Source organism: Podarcis vaucheri (genome assembly GCF_965113315.1).
Source record: "Podarcis vaucheri genome assembly, chromosome: 6".
Classification (NCBI taxonomy): Eukaryota; Metazoa; Chordata; class Lepidosauria; order Squamata; family Lacertidae; genus Podarcis; species Podarcis vaucheri.
This window is the reverse complement of record NC_138764.1, coordinates 76188455-76208336: the sequence shown is the minus strand read 5'-3', so window position 1 is coordinate 76208336 and position 19882 is coordinate 76188455. Positions and strand designations below refer to the sequence as shown.

General features: G+C 43.1%; 1 protein-coding gene across 7 annotated transcripts in view; it reads right to left on the bottom strand.

The window, feature by feature from the left end:
- CHD6 (chromodomain helicase DNA binding protein 6) overlaps positions 1-19882 on the bottom strand; it is a 105016-nt gene that overhangs the window by 65136 nt on the left and 19998 nt on the right. For all 7 annotated transcript variants that reach the window (XM_082228613.1, XM_082228618.1, XM_082228616.1 and 4 more), the window contains exons 2-3: positions 1829-1958; positions 873-928 (exon numbers count right to left, since the gene is read on the bottom strand). In XM_082228613.1, the coding sequence (XP_082084739.1) occupies positions 873-905 (33 nt within the window). In that variant the 5' untranslated portion in view covers positions 906-928; positions 1829-1958. The remainder of the gene's footprint in view (positions 1-872; positions 929-1828; positions 1959-19882) is intronic.

Genomic DNA, 19882 nt, shown 5'->3' with positions numbered 1-19882 from the left:
TATTAATGTATGTGCCATTTTTTGTGATAGGAACAAAGTGTAAGTTACTATGCATAACAAAAACACTTAACATTTGAATAGTGCTTGTAAGTCTTTAAAGTGAATTTAGAATTGTAGAATTGGAAGGGACTGCCAAGGGTCATCTAGTCCAGCCCCCTACAATGCCCTCAGCTGTCATTATCTTGTTATAATCCTTACAAAAACACTCCAAGGCAGGTGTGGGGAAGCTTGGGCCTCCCAGATATTGCTGAACTACAACTCCCATCAGTCCCAGCAAGCATGGGCAGCGCCCAGGGAAGATGGGAGTTGTAGTTCAGCAACATTTGGAGAACCAAAGGGTCCCCACCCCTGCTGTAAGGTAAGGCAATATTATTAGTCTCGTTTTGCAGAAAGGAGGACTGAGGCTGAGAAGGAATTGCTTGTCTAAGGTCATCTAATGGGATTCCTGGCAGAGGCAAGATTTGAACTAGGGACTTTCTGATTCATAACTCATTCTCTTAGCCACCACACCACAGTAAGGAATTTAACAATGAACTGTAATTATGGGTTTGCGTTTATATTTAAAAAATTGTTTATCTTATGATAGCCCTTCCTCGGATTTAAACTGCATGATAGTGGGAATATATTTAAGCAAGCTATTCATATTAAGAGGTTTGGGGATTCTGCTGCCCACAGGAACAAAGTTGTTAAGGAGGTTCCTTTCACCATATGGCAAAAAGGACTCAACTTCCTCAAATCCAGTTGAATAAAGGACCCTAGGGAATGCTTCTCCTTCTCCCTCTCCCTCCCTTGCACACACACACACACACACACAGAGAGAGAGAGAGAGAGAGAGAGAGAGAGAGAGACTGACAAAGGAAAGGGTTGCCAACCTGTTTTTCTTTCTTCTGTATTTTCATTATCATCAAATTTGGGGTGTATATTACTTCTGTAAAAACACAAGACAAAAAGGTCATGTTAACACTGAAAGCACACAAGAACTGCTTGTAGAGTATTTTTAATACAACACCCTCTCTAAAGAGCAGTGACACACTCAGATATAAGTCCTGCTCAAAAATACTCTGTATTACTCAAGAAGGAAGGGCCTTTTGGAGTCTAAACAGATAATCCTGTGGCACTGATTTACATGACTAGGAGCCATACAATAGATAGATAGATAGATAGATAGATAGATAGATAGATAGATAGATAGTTTTGAAACTTCCTCATTACACCTATAACTCTACAGCGGGGATGGGGAATCTGCCATCCTCCAGATGTGACTGGACTCCCACCAGACCCGGTCAGCATTGCCTATGGTCATGGAAGATGGTAGCTCCCCACCCCTTGAAGGCTTATCAGGGGTCTGTCCATCCCATTGATGTCAAACAGGGATTTCTCAGAGTGTTAAATAGAGGTCTTCCAAACCTTAGCCATTCAGATCCTTTGGGAACCTCATACATTACACACCTTATTGATACGTCTAAGATTTAATTCTACATTAAAAAATGTAATGCACACAGCTAATGCACACAACATACAGATACACTAAAGAGGGAGGGAGAGAGTTGGTTAGTGACCAGCTGCGTATAAACACTATTAGATGTTATGCAATGTGTGCAATTGCTTTGAGATGCAAAGTAGTCAGATGGGTGGGGTACAAAACATTTATTATTATTAATAATAATAATAATAATAATACTGGGGCTTTATAGAAACAAAAGAAAGTACTCTACCAATTAAAAATATCCTTTCCCACTTGAAAATATGGCCCTATAAAAGTCCGGCAACAGTTGGAGACCACTTCCTGCTCTCCCATACCTATGCAGATTGAGAAACACACATTTACCTTCTCCAGGAGCAATACATTGCCTTCTTTGAGGAGGAGAGGGATGAAGGATCTTCTTTAGTTGGAAAGCGGGGAAAAGAAGAATGTGCACACTCTGGGGTCAGAGCCAGGCCATTCTCATTTCAGTATCCTGGAAGGGGAAGGGACATAACCAAAAGAGACACAGTCAGCCTAGCAGCACAATTAGGAAATAAATGTTATCCATTAAATATCAAAACAATACATGTGACAGAGTAGTGTAGTAGTTAAGGTTGAAATAAGACTGGCGAGAAACATGACAATCAGCCATATGCCAAGTTCAATTATGTGTATGCTGTGGGTGAAATTTAACATTGCGTAATTACAAATGTTCCATTTGTGCAAGCATTGCCGCTTGCCAGACAGAGTAATTCCCCTCTACCCTCCCTCTCCATGCTGTTTTGGGGGTTCTCCCAACTTTCCCAGAGATCATTTCAAGGGATGCAGGGGGTTTTCACTGACAAGGTTGGTTTGGTGACTATAAACAAGTACAGTCAACTGGAAGCCCAGCCTCTTTGAGACGCAAAAGAGGCCATGCGCTAGATACTGCAAGCAACCCTCAAATAGCTCCACCCCTGCTTCAATTTGTGCTGCAGAGCAATAAATTCTAAATGCCATGCCCACCCACTCTGGTGTCAGCCCTGGAGTTGATCTCTCCAACACAGGGATTTACTTTGCCTTCCGAACTTGATGCCCTGGATGGGTGAAAACCAAATCCAAGCTCACTTCAGTTTCCCAAGTACTGAAATGGGTGGTGCAGTTCACAGTGCTGGCAAAAGAACAGGGCTTTTCATAAGAGTCTCCATCCTCAATCGTTCAATGGACTGGAGATCCTGTTTTGACAGAGAGCAACTCACAAATACATATTTAGAAACATTTGGCAGTATACACAGAACTCTATGCTTACACGCCTTGTCTCTTGTGCCCAGGCCCAACAACAATAATAGTTCCAAACTCTGAATATAAAAAATTGCTATGACCCGAGGCATTTATGATCACTATTAAATCCAGGGGTATTTTTGAGCATTTTTAAATTAAATAATAATAATTATTTTTTGTCCAGGGGGCTGGGAGCAGGAACGAATATACGCCCAATGCCTGAACCAAAAATCCCCCTATATCTCTAGTCAATAAAGTTGAGCCATCTGTAATTCAGATCACTGTCTGCTTGAGTTTATTAATCACATCTTACATTTAGCCACTGCTGGGTAGAATGCCACTGTGACTGGTACCGTGATAAACTAACTTCATGGTGAGTTCCCCCAACTTTTTTTCCAGAAAAAACAGCACTGATTACATCCCAATTTGTATCTTTTCTCTTGCCCCCTTTTTCCTCCTTTCCGCACCTCTTCCTGTTCGTATGTTTTAAAAAGAACAATCAATATACCGTAAGTATTAATAAACGAACAAACAAGCAGAAAAATAGAGCTACATGAGAAATGACCTATACACTGATAACTGTTGGGCATTGCTTGGGTCACACTGCAACCCAGTGTGGTGCAGTGGTTAGAGTGATGGACTAAGAGCTGGAAGATCAGGGTTCAAATCCCCACTCATCAGTGAAGTTCACTCTGTGGCCCTGTGCATAACATGAGAATAAAATGGGGAAGAGGAGAAGTATATACTGAGCTCCTTGGAGGAAAGGTGAGATATACAGTGGTATTTGGATAAATTGCATGAAAAGGACAATAGTGACTTTGGAAAAGAATGGGAACCCTTTAAAACATACTTGCAGAAACAACAACAAAAATGGACTTGTTGGCAGGATTTAAATAAACATTTACAACTTTATTTACAGAGAACAAGAAATATAATTAGTGATAACAGATCATTTTGTATAAAGAGCAGAATGTAACATTTGATGTAACAAACCAGAAATGGAAGTTGGGGGAAGTCAACAGGGAGGGGGAAAAGCAGAAAATGGATGTTAAATGATGATATTGAATAATTGCTATGAGAAAAGAAAATCAGTTAAAATTATTAAAATTATTAATGATTTCTGTTCTCATCCTGAGGTAAAGTACCCGAGGTACTACTGAGGTAAAGTACCTGAGGTACTACTTCCAGGTTAGCAGAGTCTGTAACCTGAGGTGTTTGTAACCTGAGGTACCACAGTAAATATATTCAGTAACTAAATGAAATAAACTGGCTGCTATAAAGCTAGAGTTGCTGGTTGATTGCTAGGGCAGAGGGATGAACAGACCAAAAAGTCTAAGGCCACCAGATTATTTGTTAATTTCTTTTATTGTGGATAAATAAATCCAACACAAATCTCTTTTTTCCTAAAAATTAAATCTCAATTTGGAGATCATTACAGCTTCTGGAAGAACAATATCGATGCCCTTCTGAATAACCCTGCTTAAACCACGCTCAGCATTTTTTGCTCAGGCAGAGAAACTGGGCTGATGCTGCTCCCATAAGCAGCAGAGATCTCTTTTGTGTCTCTTTTGCTTTCCTACTCCAAAGTGGTTACAGCCGCACAGTAGCTCCCCAGCTAGGAGGCGAAAGCCATGTGACAAAGAACACGGCAAGCAACACAGCAGCAGGAAGAAGCCAGAGAACAAGGAGCAGCCTAGTTGAGCACAGCATGCTGGGAATTTTCTGCAGGTCAAATTTCCACCATGCATGCATAATATGGGCTTCATTACTGCCATCTTAATTGGGTGGAGTGGGAAGGGGGGAATCAGTTATGGAAATAACGCCTCAGCAAAGCCAGAGAAAGGTGGGGTCAGGGAACCCAGAAAGGCATGTCTGGAGCAAGGAGAGGATTGTCTCAGCTTCCTGGAAGCATTAGGCAGCCTCTCCATCTTTTTATTTTTCTAAATCAAGCTTGCACAAGGCTGCAAAGCCACCCAGTCTCCACAGGATGGCACCAGCCCAGAAACGCTGGACGACCCAGCAAAGTTGATTTACTTTACCTCTTATTTTAAAGCCCAAGAGCCTCAAGTTTGCTGCATCCATTAGGTACAAAGATTTTAACCAAGAGATGATTTGCAAACCAGCTCAAGTACACCCTTCATAAGTATCAAGAGTAAAAGAACCTGCCTCAGCTGTGCAAATTTAACATATCATCAAGTGCAGATGATGCTCTCTCAACTACCAACAAGCACGCAGCGCCAAAAGGATGAGAATCCCATTACAAAATATTTTATCTGTAAGTCGCCAAACAATGGTGGGTGATATCCAATATTGATTAGAGTAAATCCACTTAAGTGCATTAATTTCAATGGACCTTACTCTAAGTATGTCTAACATAAAATATTACCCAGTGTCATAATAAAATAAAATTAAAAAAACCACAGAATAAAAACAGCATAAAAATTCCAGCGGTAGAAACAGCACACAGCATCACCAAAAACATATAACAGATCTAAAAATCAGTGGATTGCAAATGTATTCACCTGCTACTGAAAAGACCACAAGGAAGGTGCCCGGCAATCGTCTCTGGGGGTGGCATTCTATAACCAAGTGCCAATACAAAGAAGGCCCTTTACCTGGTAGCTAACCACATAACTTCTCTTGGTGGGGGCACCTTCAGCAGAGCCTCTCAATATTCAATTTAGTACAGGAGGAGGAGATCCATCAGGTAAAATTGTCTCAAGCTTTTTAGGCTTTAAACAACAAGATCTGCACACTGACTTAGGCTAGGAAGTGAACTGGAAGCCACTGCAGATGATTAGCGTGATAAGTTCTAAGAAGCCAAAATGGGGAAGGGTCAAGGGGGCAGGTGGCCAGATACAATTTTTCAAGCAGCTGGTCACATCCTCAGGCCACAATAATTGAAAGTGATCCAGTACAAATGAAATGGACAGTGCACTGGACACCACCACTGTCCAAATCTGAACACTTTTGTCTCTAAAGTGCCTTGTAAAGTTGTTACAGCAGGTCTCCAGAGACGTCAGAGCAATGCTCTCTTGAATGACGAAACCTCATTCATCTGCCAGACTGATGTGACGGTGGCAGAGAAGCAAGCTTTCTTCACTACCACATGGTAGTCCTGATGGTGCAACCACGTCTATACTGAGATGTATGTCACCTGAGCTCTAGATGCTGACCCTCTTGTTTCGTCACATGCTGGTCACTAGAGTACCATGTTAACATACACACTCCACAGAGATAGGAGCAATTGTCTCAACGGCTCTGCGCATCTCACCATTCCACAAGTGAGACTTGAGCTTTAGCCATGTCAGCTAGAAAATCCCTCCCAGGATTCAGGAAGCCATCAGATTCCATTAAGTCTCAGAGGGCAGAACATATCAATAGGTAACTCCACTCTTGCAGAATAGAGTAGCTGCATCCAAACCACGTGTTAGCCATTTTTAAAGTATTATTTGTACATTTATGCAATGTAAAGTTAATTTATCACCTTAACTAAAACCACACAAACATGTAAGATTTCTCAGATGCCTACCCATCAGTACTGTGCACAGCTGCCTTCTGCTGTAAACTAGCAGAACTGAGCACAGTGCTGGAGAAAAAGGAATATATTTGCAAAAATCATGGCACACCACTTGAGCAATGCTTCATTTGTTATGCAGCTTTACTTGCCACAATACCTTCTTACTGTCCAGGAGCTTAAGTCCCAGTTGTATATCTCCTTTCTTATTATTCTTCATCTATCATCAGTACTATTTTTTTCTGCATGTTTCTTCCTAACTCATCTTGCTTTACAACCTATTCATTTGTGCCTCCATGTTGTTGCTTTGATGGGGATAAAGGCTACATTCCTACAAAGCAGGTTTTTCTTTGTGCCCCAAACCCTTTTTTGACCTCCAATAACCAATGGTGTACTTTCACAGTGGCACTTTGGCAGGCCATCTCATGAGGGACATGAATTTTCCCATCACCACTAAGCATGTGCCTCTCCTCTAGCCTTAAAAAAAGCTGCCAGATTTTGTTCCTTTACTGCACTATTCCTGTGTGCAAAACCTCCCAGCATCCCAATTTAAGATCCACCTGTACACTTTGACAAGCAGATATGCCAACATCCCCGCTTCTGCATTAAATATCCAGAGATTAAAATCTCTGTTTAATCTCAAACGAGGCTGCCTAATTTTCTAATGGAGCTGCAGTTTTCTCATGAAGATAAGGATGTTTTTGCTGGTGTACCACGTAAGTGTTTCGACTGTTTAACTTGAACTTCATTGCCAATTATTAGAAATGGACAGGTTTTATGCTTCATTCCATGATGGTTTTTATGTTAACTCAAAATACTATTGATATTCCTTATCAAGATGCAAAATCATCCCATAAGCAGAAGCAAGAGCATCAAGCTACATTCAACACAGCCAGAAATAAACATTTCCTAACAGGTGAGACTATCAGACTGGGCAACTGAATCATCACTGAGGCTGTTCTAAGTAGCCGACTCTCTGCTAGTACCATTGCTGGGATTGAAGCATCTGCCTATTACCCTGCTCTCTTTGATTTATTTTCATTTTCCCAAGTGTGACACATTCCTCCAACGAGGCTGAAACAAAATCAAGTTCCAATTATGCATCCTTTCCGTCTGGGTTCTCCTGGGAATTCTCAGAGACACATAACACATACAGGAGAAAAGCTGTTACCGAATCCACAAAATCCACTTCAATCTACTTTAGAACAGATACTATCCATGGTAGCCTCAAGCTACACAGCTGACAGAGTAAGAAATGCAAGGACCACAAATGCTCCACTGTATAACCACAGCCAAGTTTTGCTGGACCGTCGGCAGCAGATTTCAATCAGAAGTTGACAAATATCTCTTACCCATCATGTACTTTTCAGCTATGAAAAGTGACTCATTCAGACCCACGAGGACAGATTTGCAAAAACAAACAAGCAAAAAGATGCATAAACAACTTCTGCATTGCAGTTGAAATCACAATTGTGCTAGCAGTACTACAGTACTAATCTTGGTACTAGCAGCTTGTCTGTATGCTATTATGTATTCACATCACAGCAACAGTCTGTTAATTTGTCCACCGCAGATTTCTAAAAGTAGAGCTAGATCTTTAAGGTGCAAGATAACCTCAGGGACTCTGGGGCTTGAAGCAGAAGCCTGAAGGCCTTAGGCTGGACCCAGCCTGAAACGCTGCTATAAGCTGTGTGTGCTAAAGCCTCAGAGCCTTCTTCAGATACAGAAAGGAGGAGGTACATGTAGTATCAGCCACCTGGTAGCATAAAACCCCTGGACTGCTGGCCTTCTGCCTTTCTCTCGTCAACAAAGCTGTACTGCCTTGCTTACTGGTACTTCATGACCAAGATACCTACTCAAACCCTCCAGGTCCAGATTATGCTATGGCCACCCACACCCCTGAATGGGCTCCAACTGGATCCACTATACGATCATGTGAATTTGTTAATAAAATCTGGAACTTAGTGGCGATCCCTCCTAGTATGTGCCTGCAATAGTCCTCAGTGTACAAACTGGGTCACCTGGTAGACGAAGCTCAAGTTTGCAGGGAAGGTTATCCTGAGTAAAAAGGAAGGCCAAGCAAAAAGGAAGGCCAAGCTCACGGAACTATGATGCAGGAGAGGACACCAGAAGAAAGCATATTCAGGTGAAGGATCCATAACTAGTCAACACACTCTGCTGAGTCACATGGTAGAGAGTGGCATGTCTGCAACCCGGAGCAGGGAGTGCATATCGTTCTTCTAAACGGCAAACAGTTATTTCTAGCTTGAGGCAAGCTACTCTTGTGAAGAAAACTGTTCTTCCCAGCTACAAAAAAACAACAACCCCATGTTGTTACTGCAGAGTTACTCACCAGAGTGGGTGAGTGGGTAGAGAAGGCTGGTTTAAAAACTTTCCACAAGATACTTGCTACTTGCTGAATCTAGGCACAGCCCTCAGCTCCCAAGAGTAGATTCAAAAACCGATCTCCCTGCCTGTTTTCTCAACATCACGTGGTTTGAGCAGTCACCTGATGATGAGACATATGGAACTTGTTCTAATGGTAAGGCTCATAAGGTAGAATTCAATATCGCACACTTCCAATCATTACAGGCATTGGAGCCTTCCAAATGGAATGGTCTTCTCTCCTCTCACTGAATACTGTTCTCGGGGTTCTTCTGACTCCCACCCAGTCTTAGAGGGTGAAAGAGGAAGAAAGAAGGAAATCCCTGTTGTACAAGCAGAAAGCATTGCACAGGGCTTCTGCTAAAAGGAGTGATTAGGTGAATCCCACCCACGGTTTAGTGGTTCAGAGTGCTGGACTAGGCTCTGAGAGACTCATGTTCAAATTCCCATTCAGCCATGAATCTTACTCAATGACCTTGGGCCAGCCATTTGTTGCGAATATAAAATGGCGATGGGGGAACCATATGTGCTGCCTTGAGCTCCCTTGGGTAAAGATGGGATATAAATGTTGTGGTGGTGATGTCGTCTGGCTGGCCCAAATTTATTTATTCTTCCTCATCACTTAGGGGGAGGGTTCCATGCAAATATTCACCAGGAGAAGGAGCATGTGAGAAAAAATAATTGGGTGGAACTCAGTGTCGCATTAATACAATTGTTTCGTCAGTGTAAGAATTTCAGCTTGTCAGTTACAATCTTCCACCTCCTCGCCCCCCACACTGTTCTGGGGGCTCTCCAGAGTGGATTTATGGGAGGCCTTACAACATCTGACACACACAATCTTGACAGCAATAGTGCAAATACCAGGGGAAGAGGACAGCAGTTAATGGGCACAAGTAGTTTCATGCTAGTTCTCTATCCCTTAACATTTCATGACGCAAAAGTGCAGATGGAAAGAGAGATGGGAAAAGACATGGTCTCTACAGGGTGAAGCAACACGTGAAAGACAACAGCTCCCAAGGCAGGCAACATACAAAAGCAAGAAAGGACAACAGAGTGCAGAGAGCAAGCAGATTCCATACAGAGGAACAGAAAGCATACTTCCAAAGCATGACTGGCTGGGTTTTTATTTATTTATTTTACTTAAATATTTTTAGCAAAGCCCTTAAAAAGCAGCTTACATAAAATAATCATACAATATCACCTTTCATTAAAAGCACCTGTTTGACACAGTACTTTAAACCAATATGTAGGCCAGCAATGTGCCGTTATAAATCAGCTAGAACAATTTCAAACAATTTCAGCAGCTCATAAAATCTTTATGAAAAAGCAGCTTGCAATAAGTGGGTATTTAAGATCCCTTTAAAATCCTGTACTGATGGGTCATACACACAGATGTGTTGGGAAGGAATTTCACGGAGGAGAGGCTGCCTCTGAAAGAGCTGTGCCTTTTATGCCCGCCAATCTAAATTTTACAAAGCGGGACGTTAAAGCTTTGTAACTGCATGGGTGGGTTCATATTGGTGAAGATAGTCAGTCAGATTAACTGGCCACAAACGTTTTACGGCTTTAAAGATCAATACTAGCACTTTAAACTGGGCCCTGAAATCTACCAATTCCCAGTGGAACTGGTAAAATATAGGCATTAAATGTCCCGACCACCTTCCATGCCGCCCCAAAATCCAAGCAGACTCATTTTGCACCCAGTGAATATATGGCATCTATGCCAGTGCATTATGCTGAACAGGAAACATACGACTTGGGCATCTGACCGATGTATCAAAAATACAAGGTCAATTATTGTCAAATAACTGTGACTTATATTTAATCTTTGTTTATAGTGTTTTCAAAACATACATATGGAACAACAACAACAACAGAAAATAACCGTACAGCTTGGTGGAAGCCCAGCTAAACAGAGAGCCCATAAAGAAGAGAGCATCACTAGGACCAACACTAGAAATACCATGGTAACAGGTTCTTCAATAATTGGGTTTTTTTGTGACCAGAGAGCACCACAGTTCCCCCCTGTCAAGTCACAAACAGTATTTAAGACATTAATTTATTAGAACTATAGCAAATTACACCAACTGCAAAACAAAACAAAACCAATTTCTCTAAGAAATCTACATTTTCTATTGGAAATAATTTTTGAGAAATTTTACCTCTTCAATTTACACGTACAGTGGTACCTCGGGTTACATACACTTCAGGTTACATATGCTTTAGGTTACAGACTCCGCTAACCCAGAAATAGTACCTTGGGTTAAGAACTTTGCTTCAGGATGAGAACAGAAATTGTGCTCAAGCGGCACGGCAGCAGCAGGAGGCCCCATTAGCTAAAGTGGTGCTTCAGGTTAAGAACAGTTTCAGGTTAAGAATGGACCTCCGGAACGAATTAAGTACTTAACCTGAGGTACCACTGTATTGGCACTGACCTCAAGAAAAGTTTAGTACAGAAAAACCGCAAGTCAAAAAAGTGCATCTGGTAGCTGAAGGCAGAGGTGCAAGGGGCCAGCCAAAGCAGGGAGGAAGAGGAGTAAGTATTTCTGGGGTTCTCGTGACTGGCTAAAAATCATACCAGTACACACCTTATAAGCCCAGACACATAAGAAGAGTCAACAAATTGTTCCGTTCGGTTTTGCATTTTTAAATGTTTAATTTATTGTTTAAGACTACTTTTGTTGCATTGAGGTTATGTATTTTTTTCATGTTGTAAACCACCTTGAGCATGTTTTGAAATATGGAAAGGTAGCATACAAATAAGTATCTGAAGAAGTGTGCATGCACACGAAAGCTCATACCAAGAACTAACTTAGTTGGTCTTTAAGGTGCTACTGGAAGGAATTTTTTTATACAAATAAAAGTTTGTTTGTTTGTTTGTATGTATGCATAAAATACCTATTTTGTTCACTATCCTCTTTCAGACAGCAGCCAACTAGAAATCTTTTAGAAGCTGATAAACAGGAATTGAGACCAAGACTGTTCGCTGCTTCCCAACAGCTGATATTCAGAGGGATGTTGTGTCTGAACCTGGAAGCACATAACCATCAGTATCCATTCATAATCTTAGCTTCCATGAATTTGTATTCAGAAATCTGCCAGAAAGCCTTCACTCAGAAAGAATTTTGTTAATGCCGCTCAAACCCCTTGTAATATCCAAATGTACATATATTATTTCTGTTATACAGAGCAGGAAGGAGCACAGAGAGAAGAAACGCCATGGTGCATCTGCAGCAGCACAACCGGATGCCTTCATCTGCCCCAGCTGCAACAAAACATGTCTATCCCATACAGCAGGCGCTGAAATCTTCCAACAGTTTGACTTCACCCGCAAAAGCGCAACTCCTCCATTGTCTCCCGAGAAAGACGGATGCCAACAATAACAGGGCAACCAAGAAGATCCCCATAGGATCCCGAGCACATACAACAAAGCGAGGGAAATATGAACTCATCATCCCAATGGCATGACCTGGACAACAGATCAGGCTACCAAGGGAAGAGGCTCAGAACAACCATTATTTTCTCCATCTCTCCAGGAAGTTCAAGACAAAGTGAATGTGGGCAGCTAATTGCCATCACACCAGTCTAGCAGCTGTCTGAAACTAAGAACGGCAATGATCTCTTGTCAATACTTACCTAAATTCTTGGTGAGAAAACAGATGTGCATCAGCTACACACAAGGTACATATCTACGTTAAAGAAAGAAAAGTCCCCTTTCTTCACCAACTGTAATCTTTATCTAAATACAATGTTTTGTTTATCTTGCCTTCCCTGTGAGCCAGCCATTTGTTTGGACAATTTTCTGAGTGATGGAGTAACTTTCTGTATTTTTATCACATTTGTGAAATCAATCAACTGGTTTGAAAATACACAATTCTTTAGTTTTCACGCTGTTGATTTTGTTTATTTGTGCACTATGTGGCTTTTCAGTTACTGTTCTGCCATTTGTACAACTGCCATTTTGCAATGCATTTGGCTTAATGTAAAAACAGGTAAAAAGGTAAAGGACCCCTGGACGGTTAAGTCCAGTCAAAAGTGACTATGGGGTTGCGGTGCTCATCTCGCTTTCAAGCCGAGGAAGCCGACATTTGTCCACAGTCATCTTTCCGGGTCATGTGGCCAGCATGACTAAACCGCTTCTGGCGCAACGGAACACCGTGCCGAGTGCCAGAGTGCACAGAAACACCATTTACTTCCCACCGCAGTGGTACCTATTTATCTACTTGCACTGGTGTGCTCTTGAACTGCCAGGTTGGCAGGAGCTGGGACAGAGCAACGGGAGATCACCCCGTCACAGGGATTTGAACCACTGACCTTCTGATTGGCAAGCCCTAGAGGCTCAGTGGTTTAGATCACAGCGCTCAACGTGCCCTGGATAGATGGCACTGTATGGAAACCCCCTGAGTTTCCACACAATCTAATCTGTGCCTGCTGTGTTTCCCATCAACACACCTGTACTGAGACACATTCGGCATTAAAAAATGGGCCAGCTACCGAACACATGGTTTTGTTTTGTTTTTAGTTCACCCAATGGCCAGTGAAAACCTGAAGATGAACTAAAAGGGAAGTTAGTTTTTAAACCCACAAAGATATTTTTAATGTTGTTGTTTTTAACATATTTCTTATTAAAGATTTCTTGGTTTACAAAAGTATGTGCAATGTCTTTTTTCCCAAGTTACATTTTCTACAGATCAGTTTCATTTGTTGAGACATTACTGTTACATTAGGAAGAAAAGGGGGAAAGAGGTGGAGGGGGGCTTGGTGAGTGGGATCGGGTGGCAATGTTTCTATTCTACTTAACGTATGTGGGGGGTTTTGTGTCGGTGTTGCTTGTGTGGGTTCTCTTTACTATTCGCTTGCGTTCCTTTGGTGGTAAGAGAGGTTGGGGTTGGCCTAGTGTGGTTGTTTGTTTGTTATTGGCTGTGGTGAACTTTTTATTTTCATGTGTGAGTGGGGTGGGTGTGTTGATATTTATGTATAGATATTTTTAATGTTTAGATTTTGAAACACAATTTAATCCATTTTAAAAACATGCAACTGCTCCCACATGTTCTCTCTCTGTCACACAAACATACATGCACACACACCTGCAATTTTACACACACCTGCAATTAGACCATGCACACACACTTGCAAACAATATTACAGAAGAGCATGCATACTACTTTAAACAGAATATAAAGTACTGAGGTCCAGCACTGAGGGCCTTCTGGCGGTTCCCTCACTGCGAGAAGCCAAGTTACAGGGAACCAGGCAGAGGGCCTTCTCGGTAGTGGCGCCCTCCCTGTGGAACGCCCTCCCACCAGATGTCAAAGAGAACAACAACTACCAGACTTTTAGAAGACATCTGAAGGCAGCCCTGTTTAGGGAAGCTTTTAATGTTTGATGTATTACAATATTTTAATATTTTTTTGGAAGCCACCCAGAGTGGCTGGGGAAGCCCAGCCAGATGGGCGGGGTATAAATAATAAATTATTATTATTATTACTGGTTCATTTGGCCTAGCACCATCTTCTTTCCCAGCAGCAGATTCCTGGGATCTCAGCTCCCAGCCCTAAGGCCTGAAATCTTTTAAAAAGAACTAACACCAGGTAATGCCATGAATTGAACCTGCATGCAAAAGATGCACTTTACCATTGAGCTATGGGCTTTTCCTGGTGTTACATATGTGTTAACATTTATCACATCTCCAAAACTTAGCAGACTCGAAAACTCCTAAATGATACCTTATTTAGAGAAGCAAAGGTTAATGTGTAAAAAATGATTCTATGATTCTATGAAAATAGGTACAATGACTGGAATAAAACTGAACAGCTGCACAACCCGGGCCTTGGACATCTCATTCAAAATCCTGCCCATTTCCGATTAAATCTTCAGGTCACTGAAGGAATACTCACAAGAGTTTTAAAGCCTATTTTTTACAGGCTGCAAAGTTAGTTGTGTCCATAAAACCGGTGACTTTGCTTTATGGCAAGGATTTTAATGCCAATTCATGGGCTCACAGATGTTTTGCCATCCAATCAGCAGCTAGAAGCATTCCTCCTCAATTGCCACAAAGCATACTAATTTCCCTCAAGAACCATGATGTCCTTTCAAACACAACACCATTTAACTGAAGATTGAAGCCATGCCCCTGACTCCATACACCTAACTCCTTCCCAGCACCTTTTAGTGAAAGCTGTACTTCCAAATGCACAAACCACCCAAACGAATTGTTTATATTGAGTCAAAAACAAGCCTGAACTAAGCAGGCTTCCCAATGAAAAATATCACACAGAGAGATGGCAATTTTACAGACACAGCAGAGTCTCTATCAGTAACAGTCATCAAGCTGGGACTGGTCAGAGGTTTTAGCTGTCTTAGAACATGGCAGCATCAATCCTGACAGATATGAGTCAATGGAAGCACATTGTACTAGCCCTCCAGAATCTGCACTGCCATTATGGTTTATCCTAATACACATATTGTCCCAATGCAGATTTTGGACAGTTTGGGGATACATACCATGTTATTGCAGAAAAGCTGTGATTGCTAATACTATCAGAACTGTCATCTAGCCCAACCCCTCAATCACACACACACACACACACCCAGAGGACAATGAAAGTAATCTTGTAAGCAATTCAGCACACTTATGCACTGACTCTAATGCTCCCAGTGTCACAATTCAATGGATACCAAGGATTATATATGCCACTCTGCCAATAAGCCACTCCACTTTTACATTCTAACATCCTGATAGCAGAATAACAGATATACAACAACTATCTTATTTTAAATTCTGCTTTTGAAGCAGCAATTTCAGAGTAAGTTTTGCAGTGCAAGCTAAGACCAACGACTGCGGCTCCATGTTCACTACACCAATATCCAAAACGACATTAGTTACGTGGAACTAAAACTGCCACTACACTATTGACTGGGCTGAGGCAAACAGTACCAGAGTTATGTTATATCTGATCTGTGTTGGCTACCTTCTAGTTTCTGAGCTAGATTCAATGTGCTGACCCAAATCTTTACAACCCTAAAAGGCCTGAGACCTGGGTACCTTAAAACCCACCTTATGTTTCTTCCTTAAGCTTTTTACTCCATATTGGATACTTATTTCCACATTCCCCTGCTAAGTATAATGCAGTGGCTGGGCACATGAGTGAGTGTTTTCCGTTGTGGCTCCTACACTCTGGAATACTGATGAACCACCACCAGCTCCCCGTTAACCTATTTTTTGTCATGGGAAGGGTGGCATTTTGGCTTTAAATTTTGGCCATGGCTGGTTTTTGTGTATGTTTCCCCTCAGTGCCTTTTTTATTGATTTATTTTATCTTCTGTTATACTGTGGCCATTTTGGTGATGATAGTTTATGGGGGTGGGTTTGTCTTATGATGTTGCTGTTATGATGGGTCATGTTTTCTCTCACACTTTTTTGTAATTTGACATTTTGTTAGGGCTTTACAGTGACTTTCCTAGCAGCCTCAGATGTTTAGGGAAAGGAGGGCATTGTTTTTAAAATTAAAATCTGTTTACTTGCAAGAAAAATGGGGTAAATATAATTAAAAACAAGTAAGTAAATTGCACATTTACACATGCCATTTATGATTTGCAGTGTATTTCCAATACAACCCACAATACTGGAAAGCTTGCCGAACTTCAGTCTATATGCAAAACAGCAACCTGGACAGGTTAGGGCTTTTAATGGGAACCTGCAGGTATAGCTGCCATATAAGAGATTTTGGCTGGCAGCAAGGCTGTTAATTGATGTACATGACTTGAAGCATCGCCACCTGTCTTGTTGCCCTTCTCCAATTCCACGAAGTAAGCAGAGATTCATACAGCATCTCAGGTCTGTGAGGAAAGCTCACAGCTTTTGTTCACAGCCGGACATGTCTTGGCCAGCAAAAGCGGCTGCCACTTGAAAGCAAGGTATCTGTGGTGCAATCCAGTGGGAACTCAAACAACAACATTCCTGTGGACTGAAGGGGAGTGGGGGAAGGGCTTCTCTGTGAAAGATGCAGCCAGCCATGCCAGGCAATTCCACAGAGGAATGTCTCCTCCCCTTCCCCGGAATTTGCTAAGATGCTTGAAAGGAGAGAGGGACAGGTGCATTTTGCAGCAGAGAGAGATAATTCAGCGCCTTCAGATACGGAGGAAGCAAACCTCCTCTCCACAGCATTCTGCAGCAAGTTCTGTTTACGTCTACACTGCAGCTGCTGGGCTCTTGTACAGAGTGGGGGGGGTGCATTTGCTGTGGGAAACCAAGCTGAAACTCCAGCGTGGCAGCTCTGTTGTGTTCTCACTTCGCTGCCTCGGGAATCAGAGCCGCAAAGCCTAGCAGGATGTGACCCGGGCCTCGTAGGAAGCCAACAGGCCCCGCTTTCTCTGCATTCCCTTTCCCAATGCCCCACCTTCCTTCCATTGTTGGGGCGCACAGAAGGATGCAGGGATTTGTGCCAAGTAGAAAACAAAACAGCAGCTCAGTAGCAAGGGCAGCAAGGCAATCAAAGCACAGGGCTCACAGCCGACAGGCGTGCAAAAATGTGCTGGCCCAAGGGAAAGTGGGCAGGGGCAGTATGTCTGTGTGTACACTGCCCTTTAAATCACACTGGAATTCAGCAGCAAGGTAACCCAAATTCTGCACCAAAAGAACCTAACTGTACACATGATGCATGTCTATTTTGATTTAACTACTGAAGTATGTAAAAGAAAGCAGGTTTGCATGGGGGTGCTGCGGCCCCCCAAATGTTTGTTGGGCTTCAGTCCCCATTATCCCTGACCACTGACCATGCTGGCTGAGGCTGATAAGAGCTGGAATCTAACAACATCAGTGGAGCCACAGGTTCCTTACTGGAAGATCAGAATTAAGAAAGAGGAAATTTTTGAAATGGGGATATTTAAACAGGGCTATTGTTCTGTGTACATTTTTTTTACTGCATTGTACATTGCTCTGGGGTAGGGACGCGGGTGGCGCTGTGGGCTAAAGCCTCAGCGCCTAGGGCTTGCCGATCGAAAGGTCGGCGGTTCGAATCCCCGCGGCGGGGTGCGCTCCCGCTGCTCAGTCCCAGCGCCTGCCAACCTAGCAGTTCGAAAGCACCCCCGGGGGCAAGTAGATAAATAGGTACCGCTTACCAGCGGGAAGGTAAACGGCGTTCCGTGTGCGGCTCTGGCTCGCCAGAGCAGCGTTGTCACGCTGGCCACGTGACCCGGAAGTGTCTCCGGACAGCGCTGGCCCCCGGCCAATAGATGTGAGATGGGCGCACAAACCCCAGAGTCTGTCAAGACTGGCCCGTTCGGGCAGGGGTACCTTTACCTTTACCTTTACATTGCTCTGGGGGACATGGGTGGCACTGTGGGTTAAACCACAGAGCCTAGGGCTTCCCGATCAGAAGGTGGCCGGTTAGAATCCCCGCGATGGGGTGAGCTCCCGTTGCTCGGTCCCTGCTCCTGCCCACCTAGCAGTTGGAAAGCTTGTTAAAGTGCAAGTGTAAATAGGTACCGTATTTTTCGCTCTATAACACGCACCCGACCATAACACGGACATAGTTTTTAGAGGAGGAAAATCCGTAGGCATGCCACCCGTAGGCATTCCCTCCATAACACGCACAGACATTTCCCCTTACTTTCTAGGAGGAAAAAGTGAGTGTTATGGTGCAAAAAATACGGTACCACTTCGGCGGGAAGGTAAACGGCGTTTCCGTCCGCTGCTCTGGTTCACCAGAAGCGGCTTAGTCATGCTGGCCACATGACCCGGAAGCTGTACGCTGGCTCCCTCGGCCAGTAAATCAAGATGAGCGCCGCAACCCCAGAGTCGTTCACGACTGGACCTAATGGTCAGGGGTCCCTTTACCTTTACATTGCTTTGGGATGCTTCATGGGAAGCAACTCATTAATATAATAAATAATGAATAAGAATACAGTGGTACTTCGGGTTACAGACGCTTCAGGTTACAGACTCCGCTAACCCAGAAATGGTACCTCGGGTTAAGAACTTTGCTTCAGGATGAGAACAGAAATCGCGGGGCAGCAGCAGGAGGCCCCATTAGCTAAAGTGGTACCTCAAGTTAAGAACAGTTTCAGGTTAAGAACGGACCTCTGGAATGAATTACAGTAAGTTCTTAACCCAAGGTACCACTGTACAGTCATACTCGGGTTACAGACGCTTCAGGTTGCGTTTCTTCGGGTTGCGGACCGCCAAAACCTGGAAGTACCAGAACGGGTTACTTCCAGGTTTCGGCAGTCGTGCATGCGCAGAAGCGCTAAATCATGCTTTGCGCATAAATGCCAAATCGCAACCCGCGCGTGCACAGACGCCCATTGCGAACGCTGCGGGTTGCGAACGTGCATCCTGCATGGATCACGTTCACAATCCAAGTGTCCACTGTATATCAATGGACAAGATTCACCTAATCAGCCATGTCAGCAGAAGCCCTGCACAATGAGCTCTGCTTGTACAGCGAGGCTTCCCTCCTCCTCCTAGCACCCCCAAAATTGGGTTGGGGAGCAGGGTCAGGACAACCACCAGAACCATGGATGGAAGAGAACACTGTTGAATTCCACCCTGTATATTTATCCTAACCTTCCCTAAGTTCAAGGGATAGTGCTTGCTTCAAAGACTCCATTTATAAAGAAATCTGCAAATGTGATGAGCATCCCCTCAATTCCTTCATCCACATCATTTATATATACGTTGAACAACAACAGGCCCAAGACAGAACCCTGTAGCACATCACCTATCACGTTTTTCCCAGGATAATCAAGAATCATTAGTGAATGCTCTTTGGGTTTGATCAGTCAACCAGCTACAAATCTACCTAACAGTTACCTTGCCCAGTCCACATTTTACCAGCTTCTCCACAAGAATATCATGGGGGCCTTTGTCTACAGCCTTACTGAAATCAAGATACACTATCTCCACAGCATTCCCCTGATCCACCAAGTTTGTAACTCTATCAGAAGAGAGAAGGCAGGCTGACTCGTTTTCTGCATGTATGTATGCATGCACCTCAGTCAGCTAAGCTGCACAGATGCTGTTAGAAGTTGCCAGAACAGGAGACAGCAACAATACACGACATGAAGAGTGGAATGGCAACTGCTACAAAATCAAAATCCCAGCAATGGATTTGAACGCCCATGCCAAGGCCACAAAGCTGACAAAAGTGGGCTAAACTACATATTCAGAGATGCACCAATCCTCCTCCTTTGCTCCAGGGATTTCTTTCCTTTGGCTTTACCTCATCGGCTTACCTGAAACTAGGAGCTTTTCC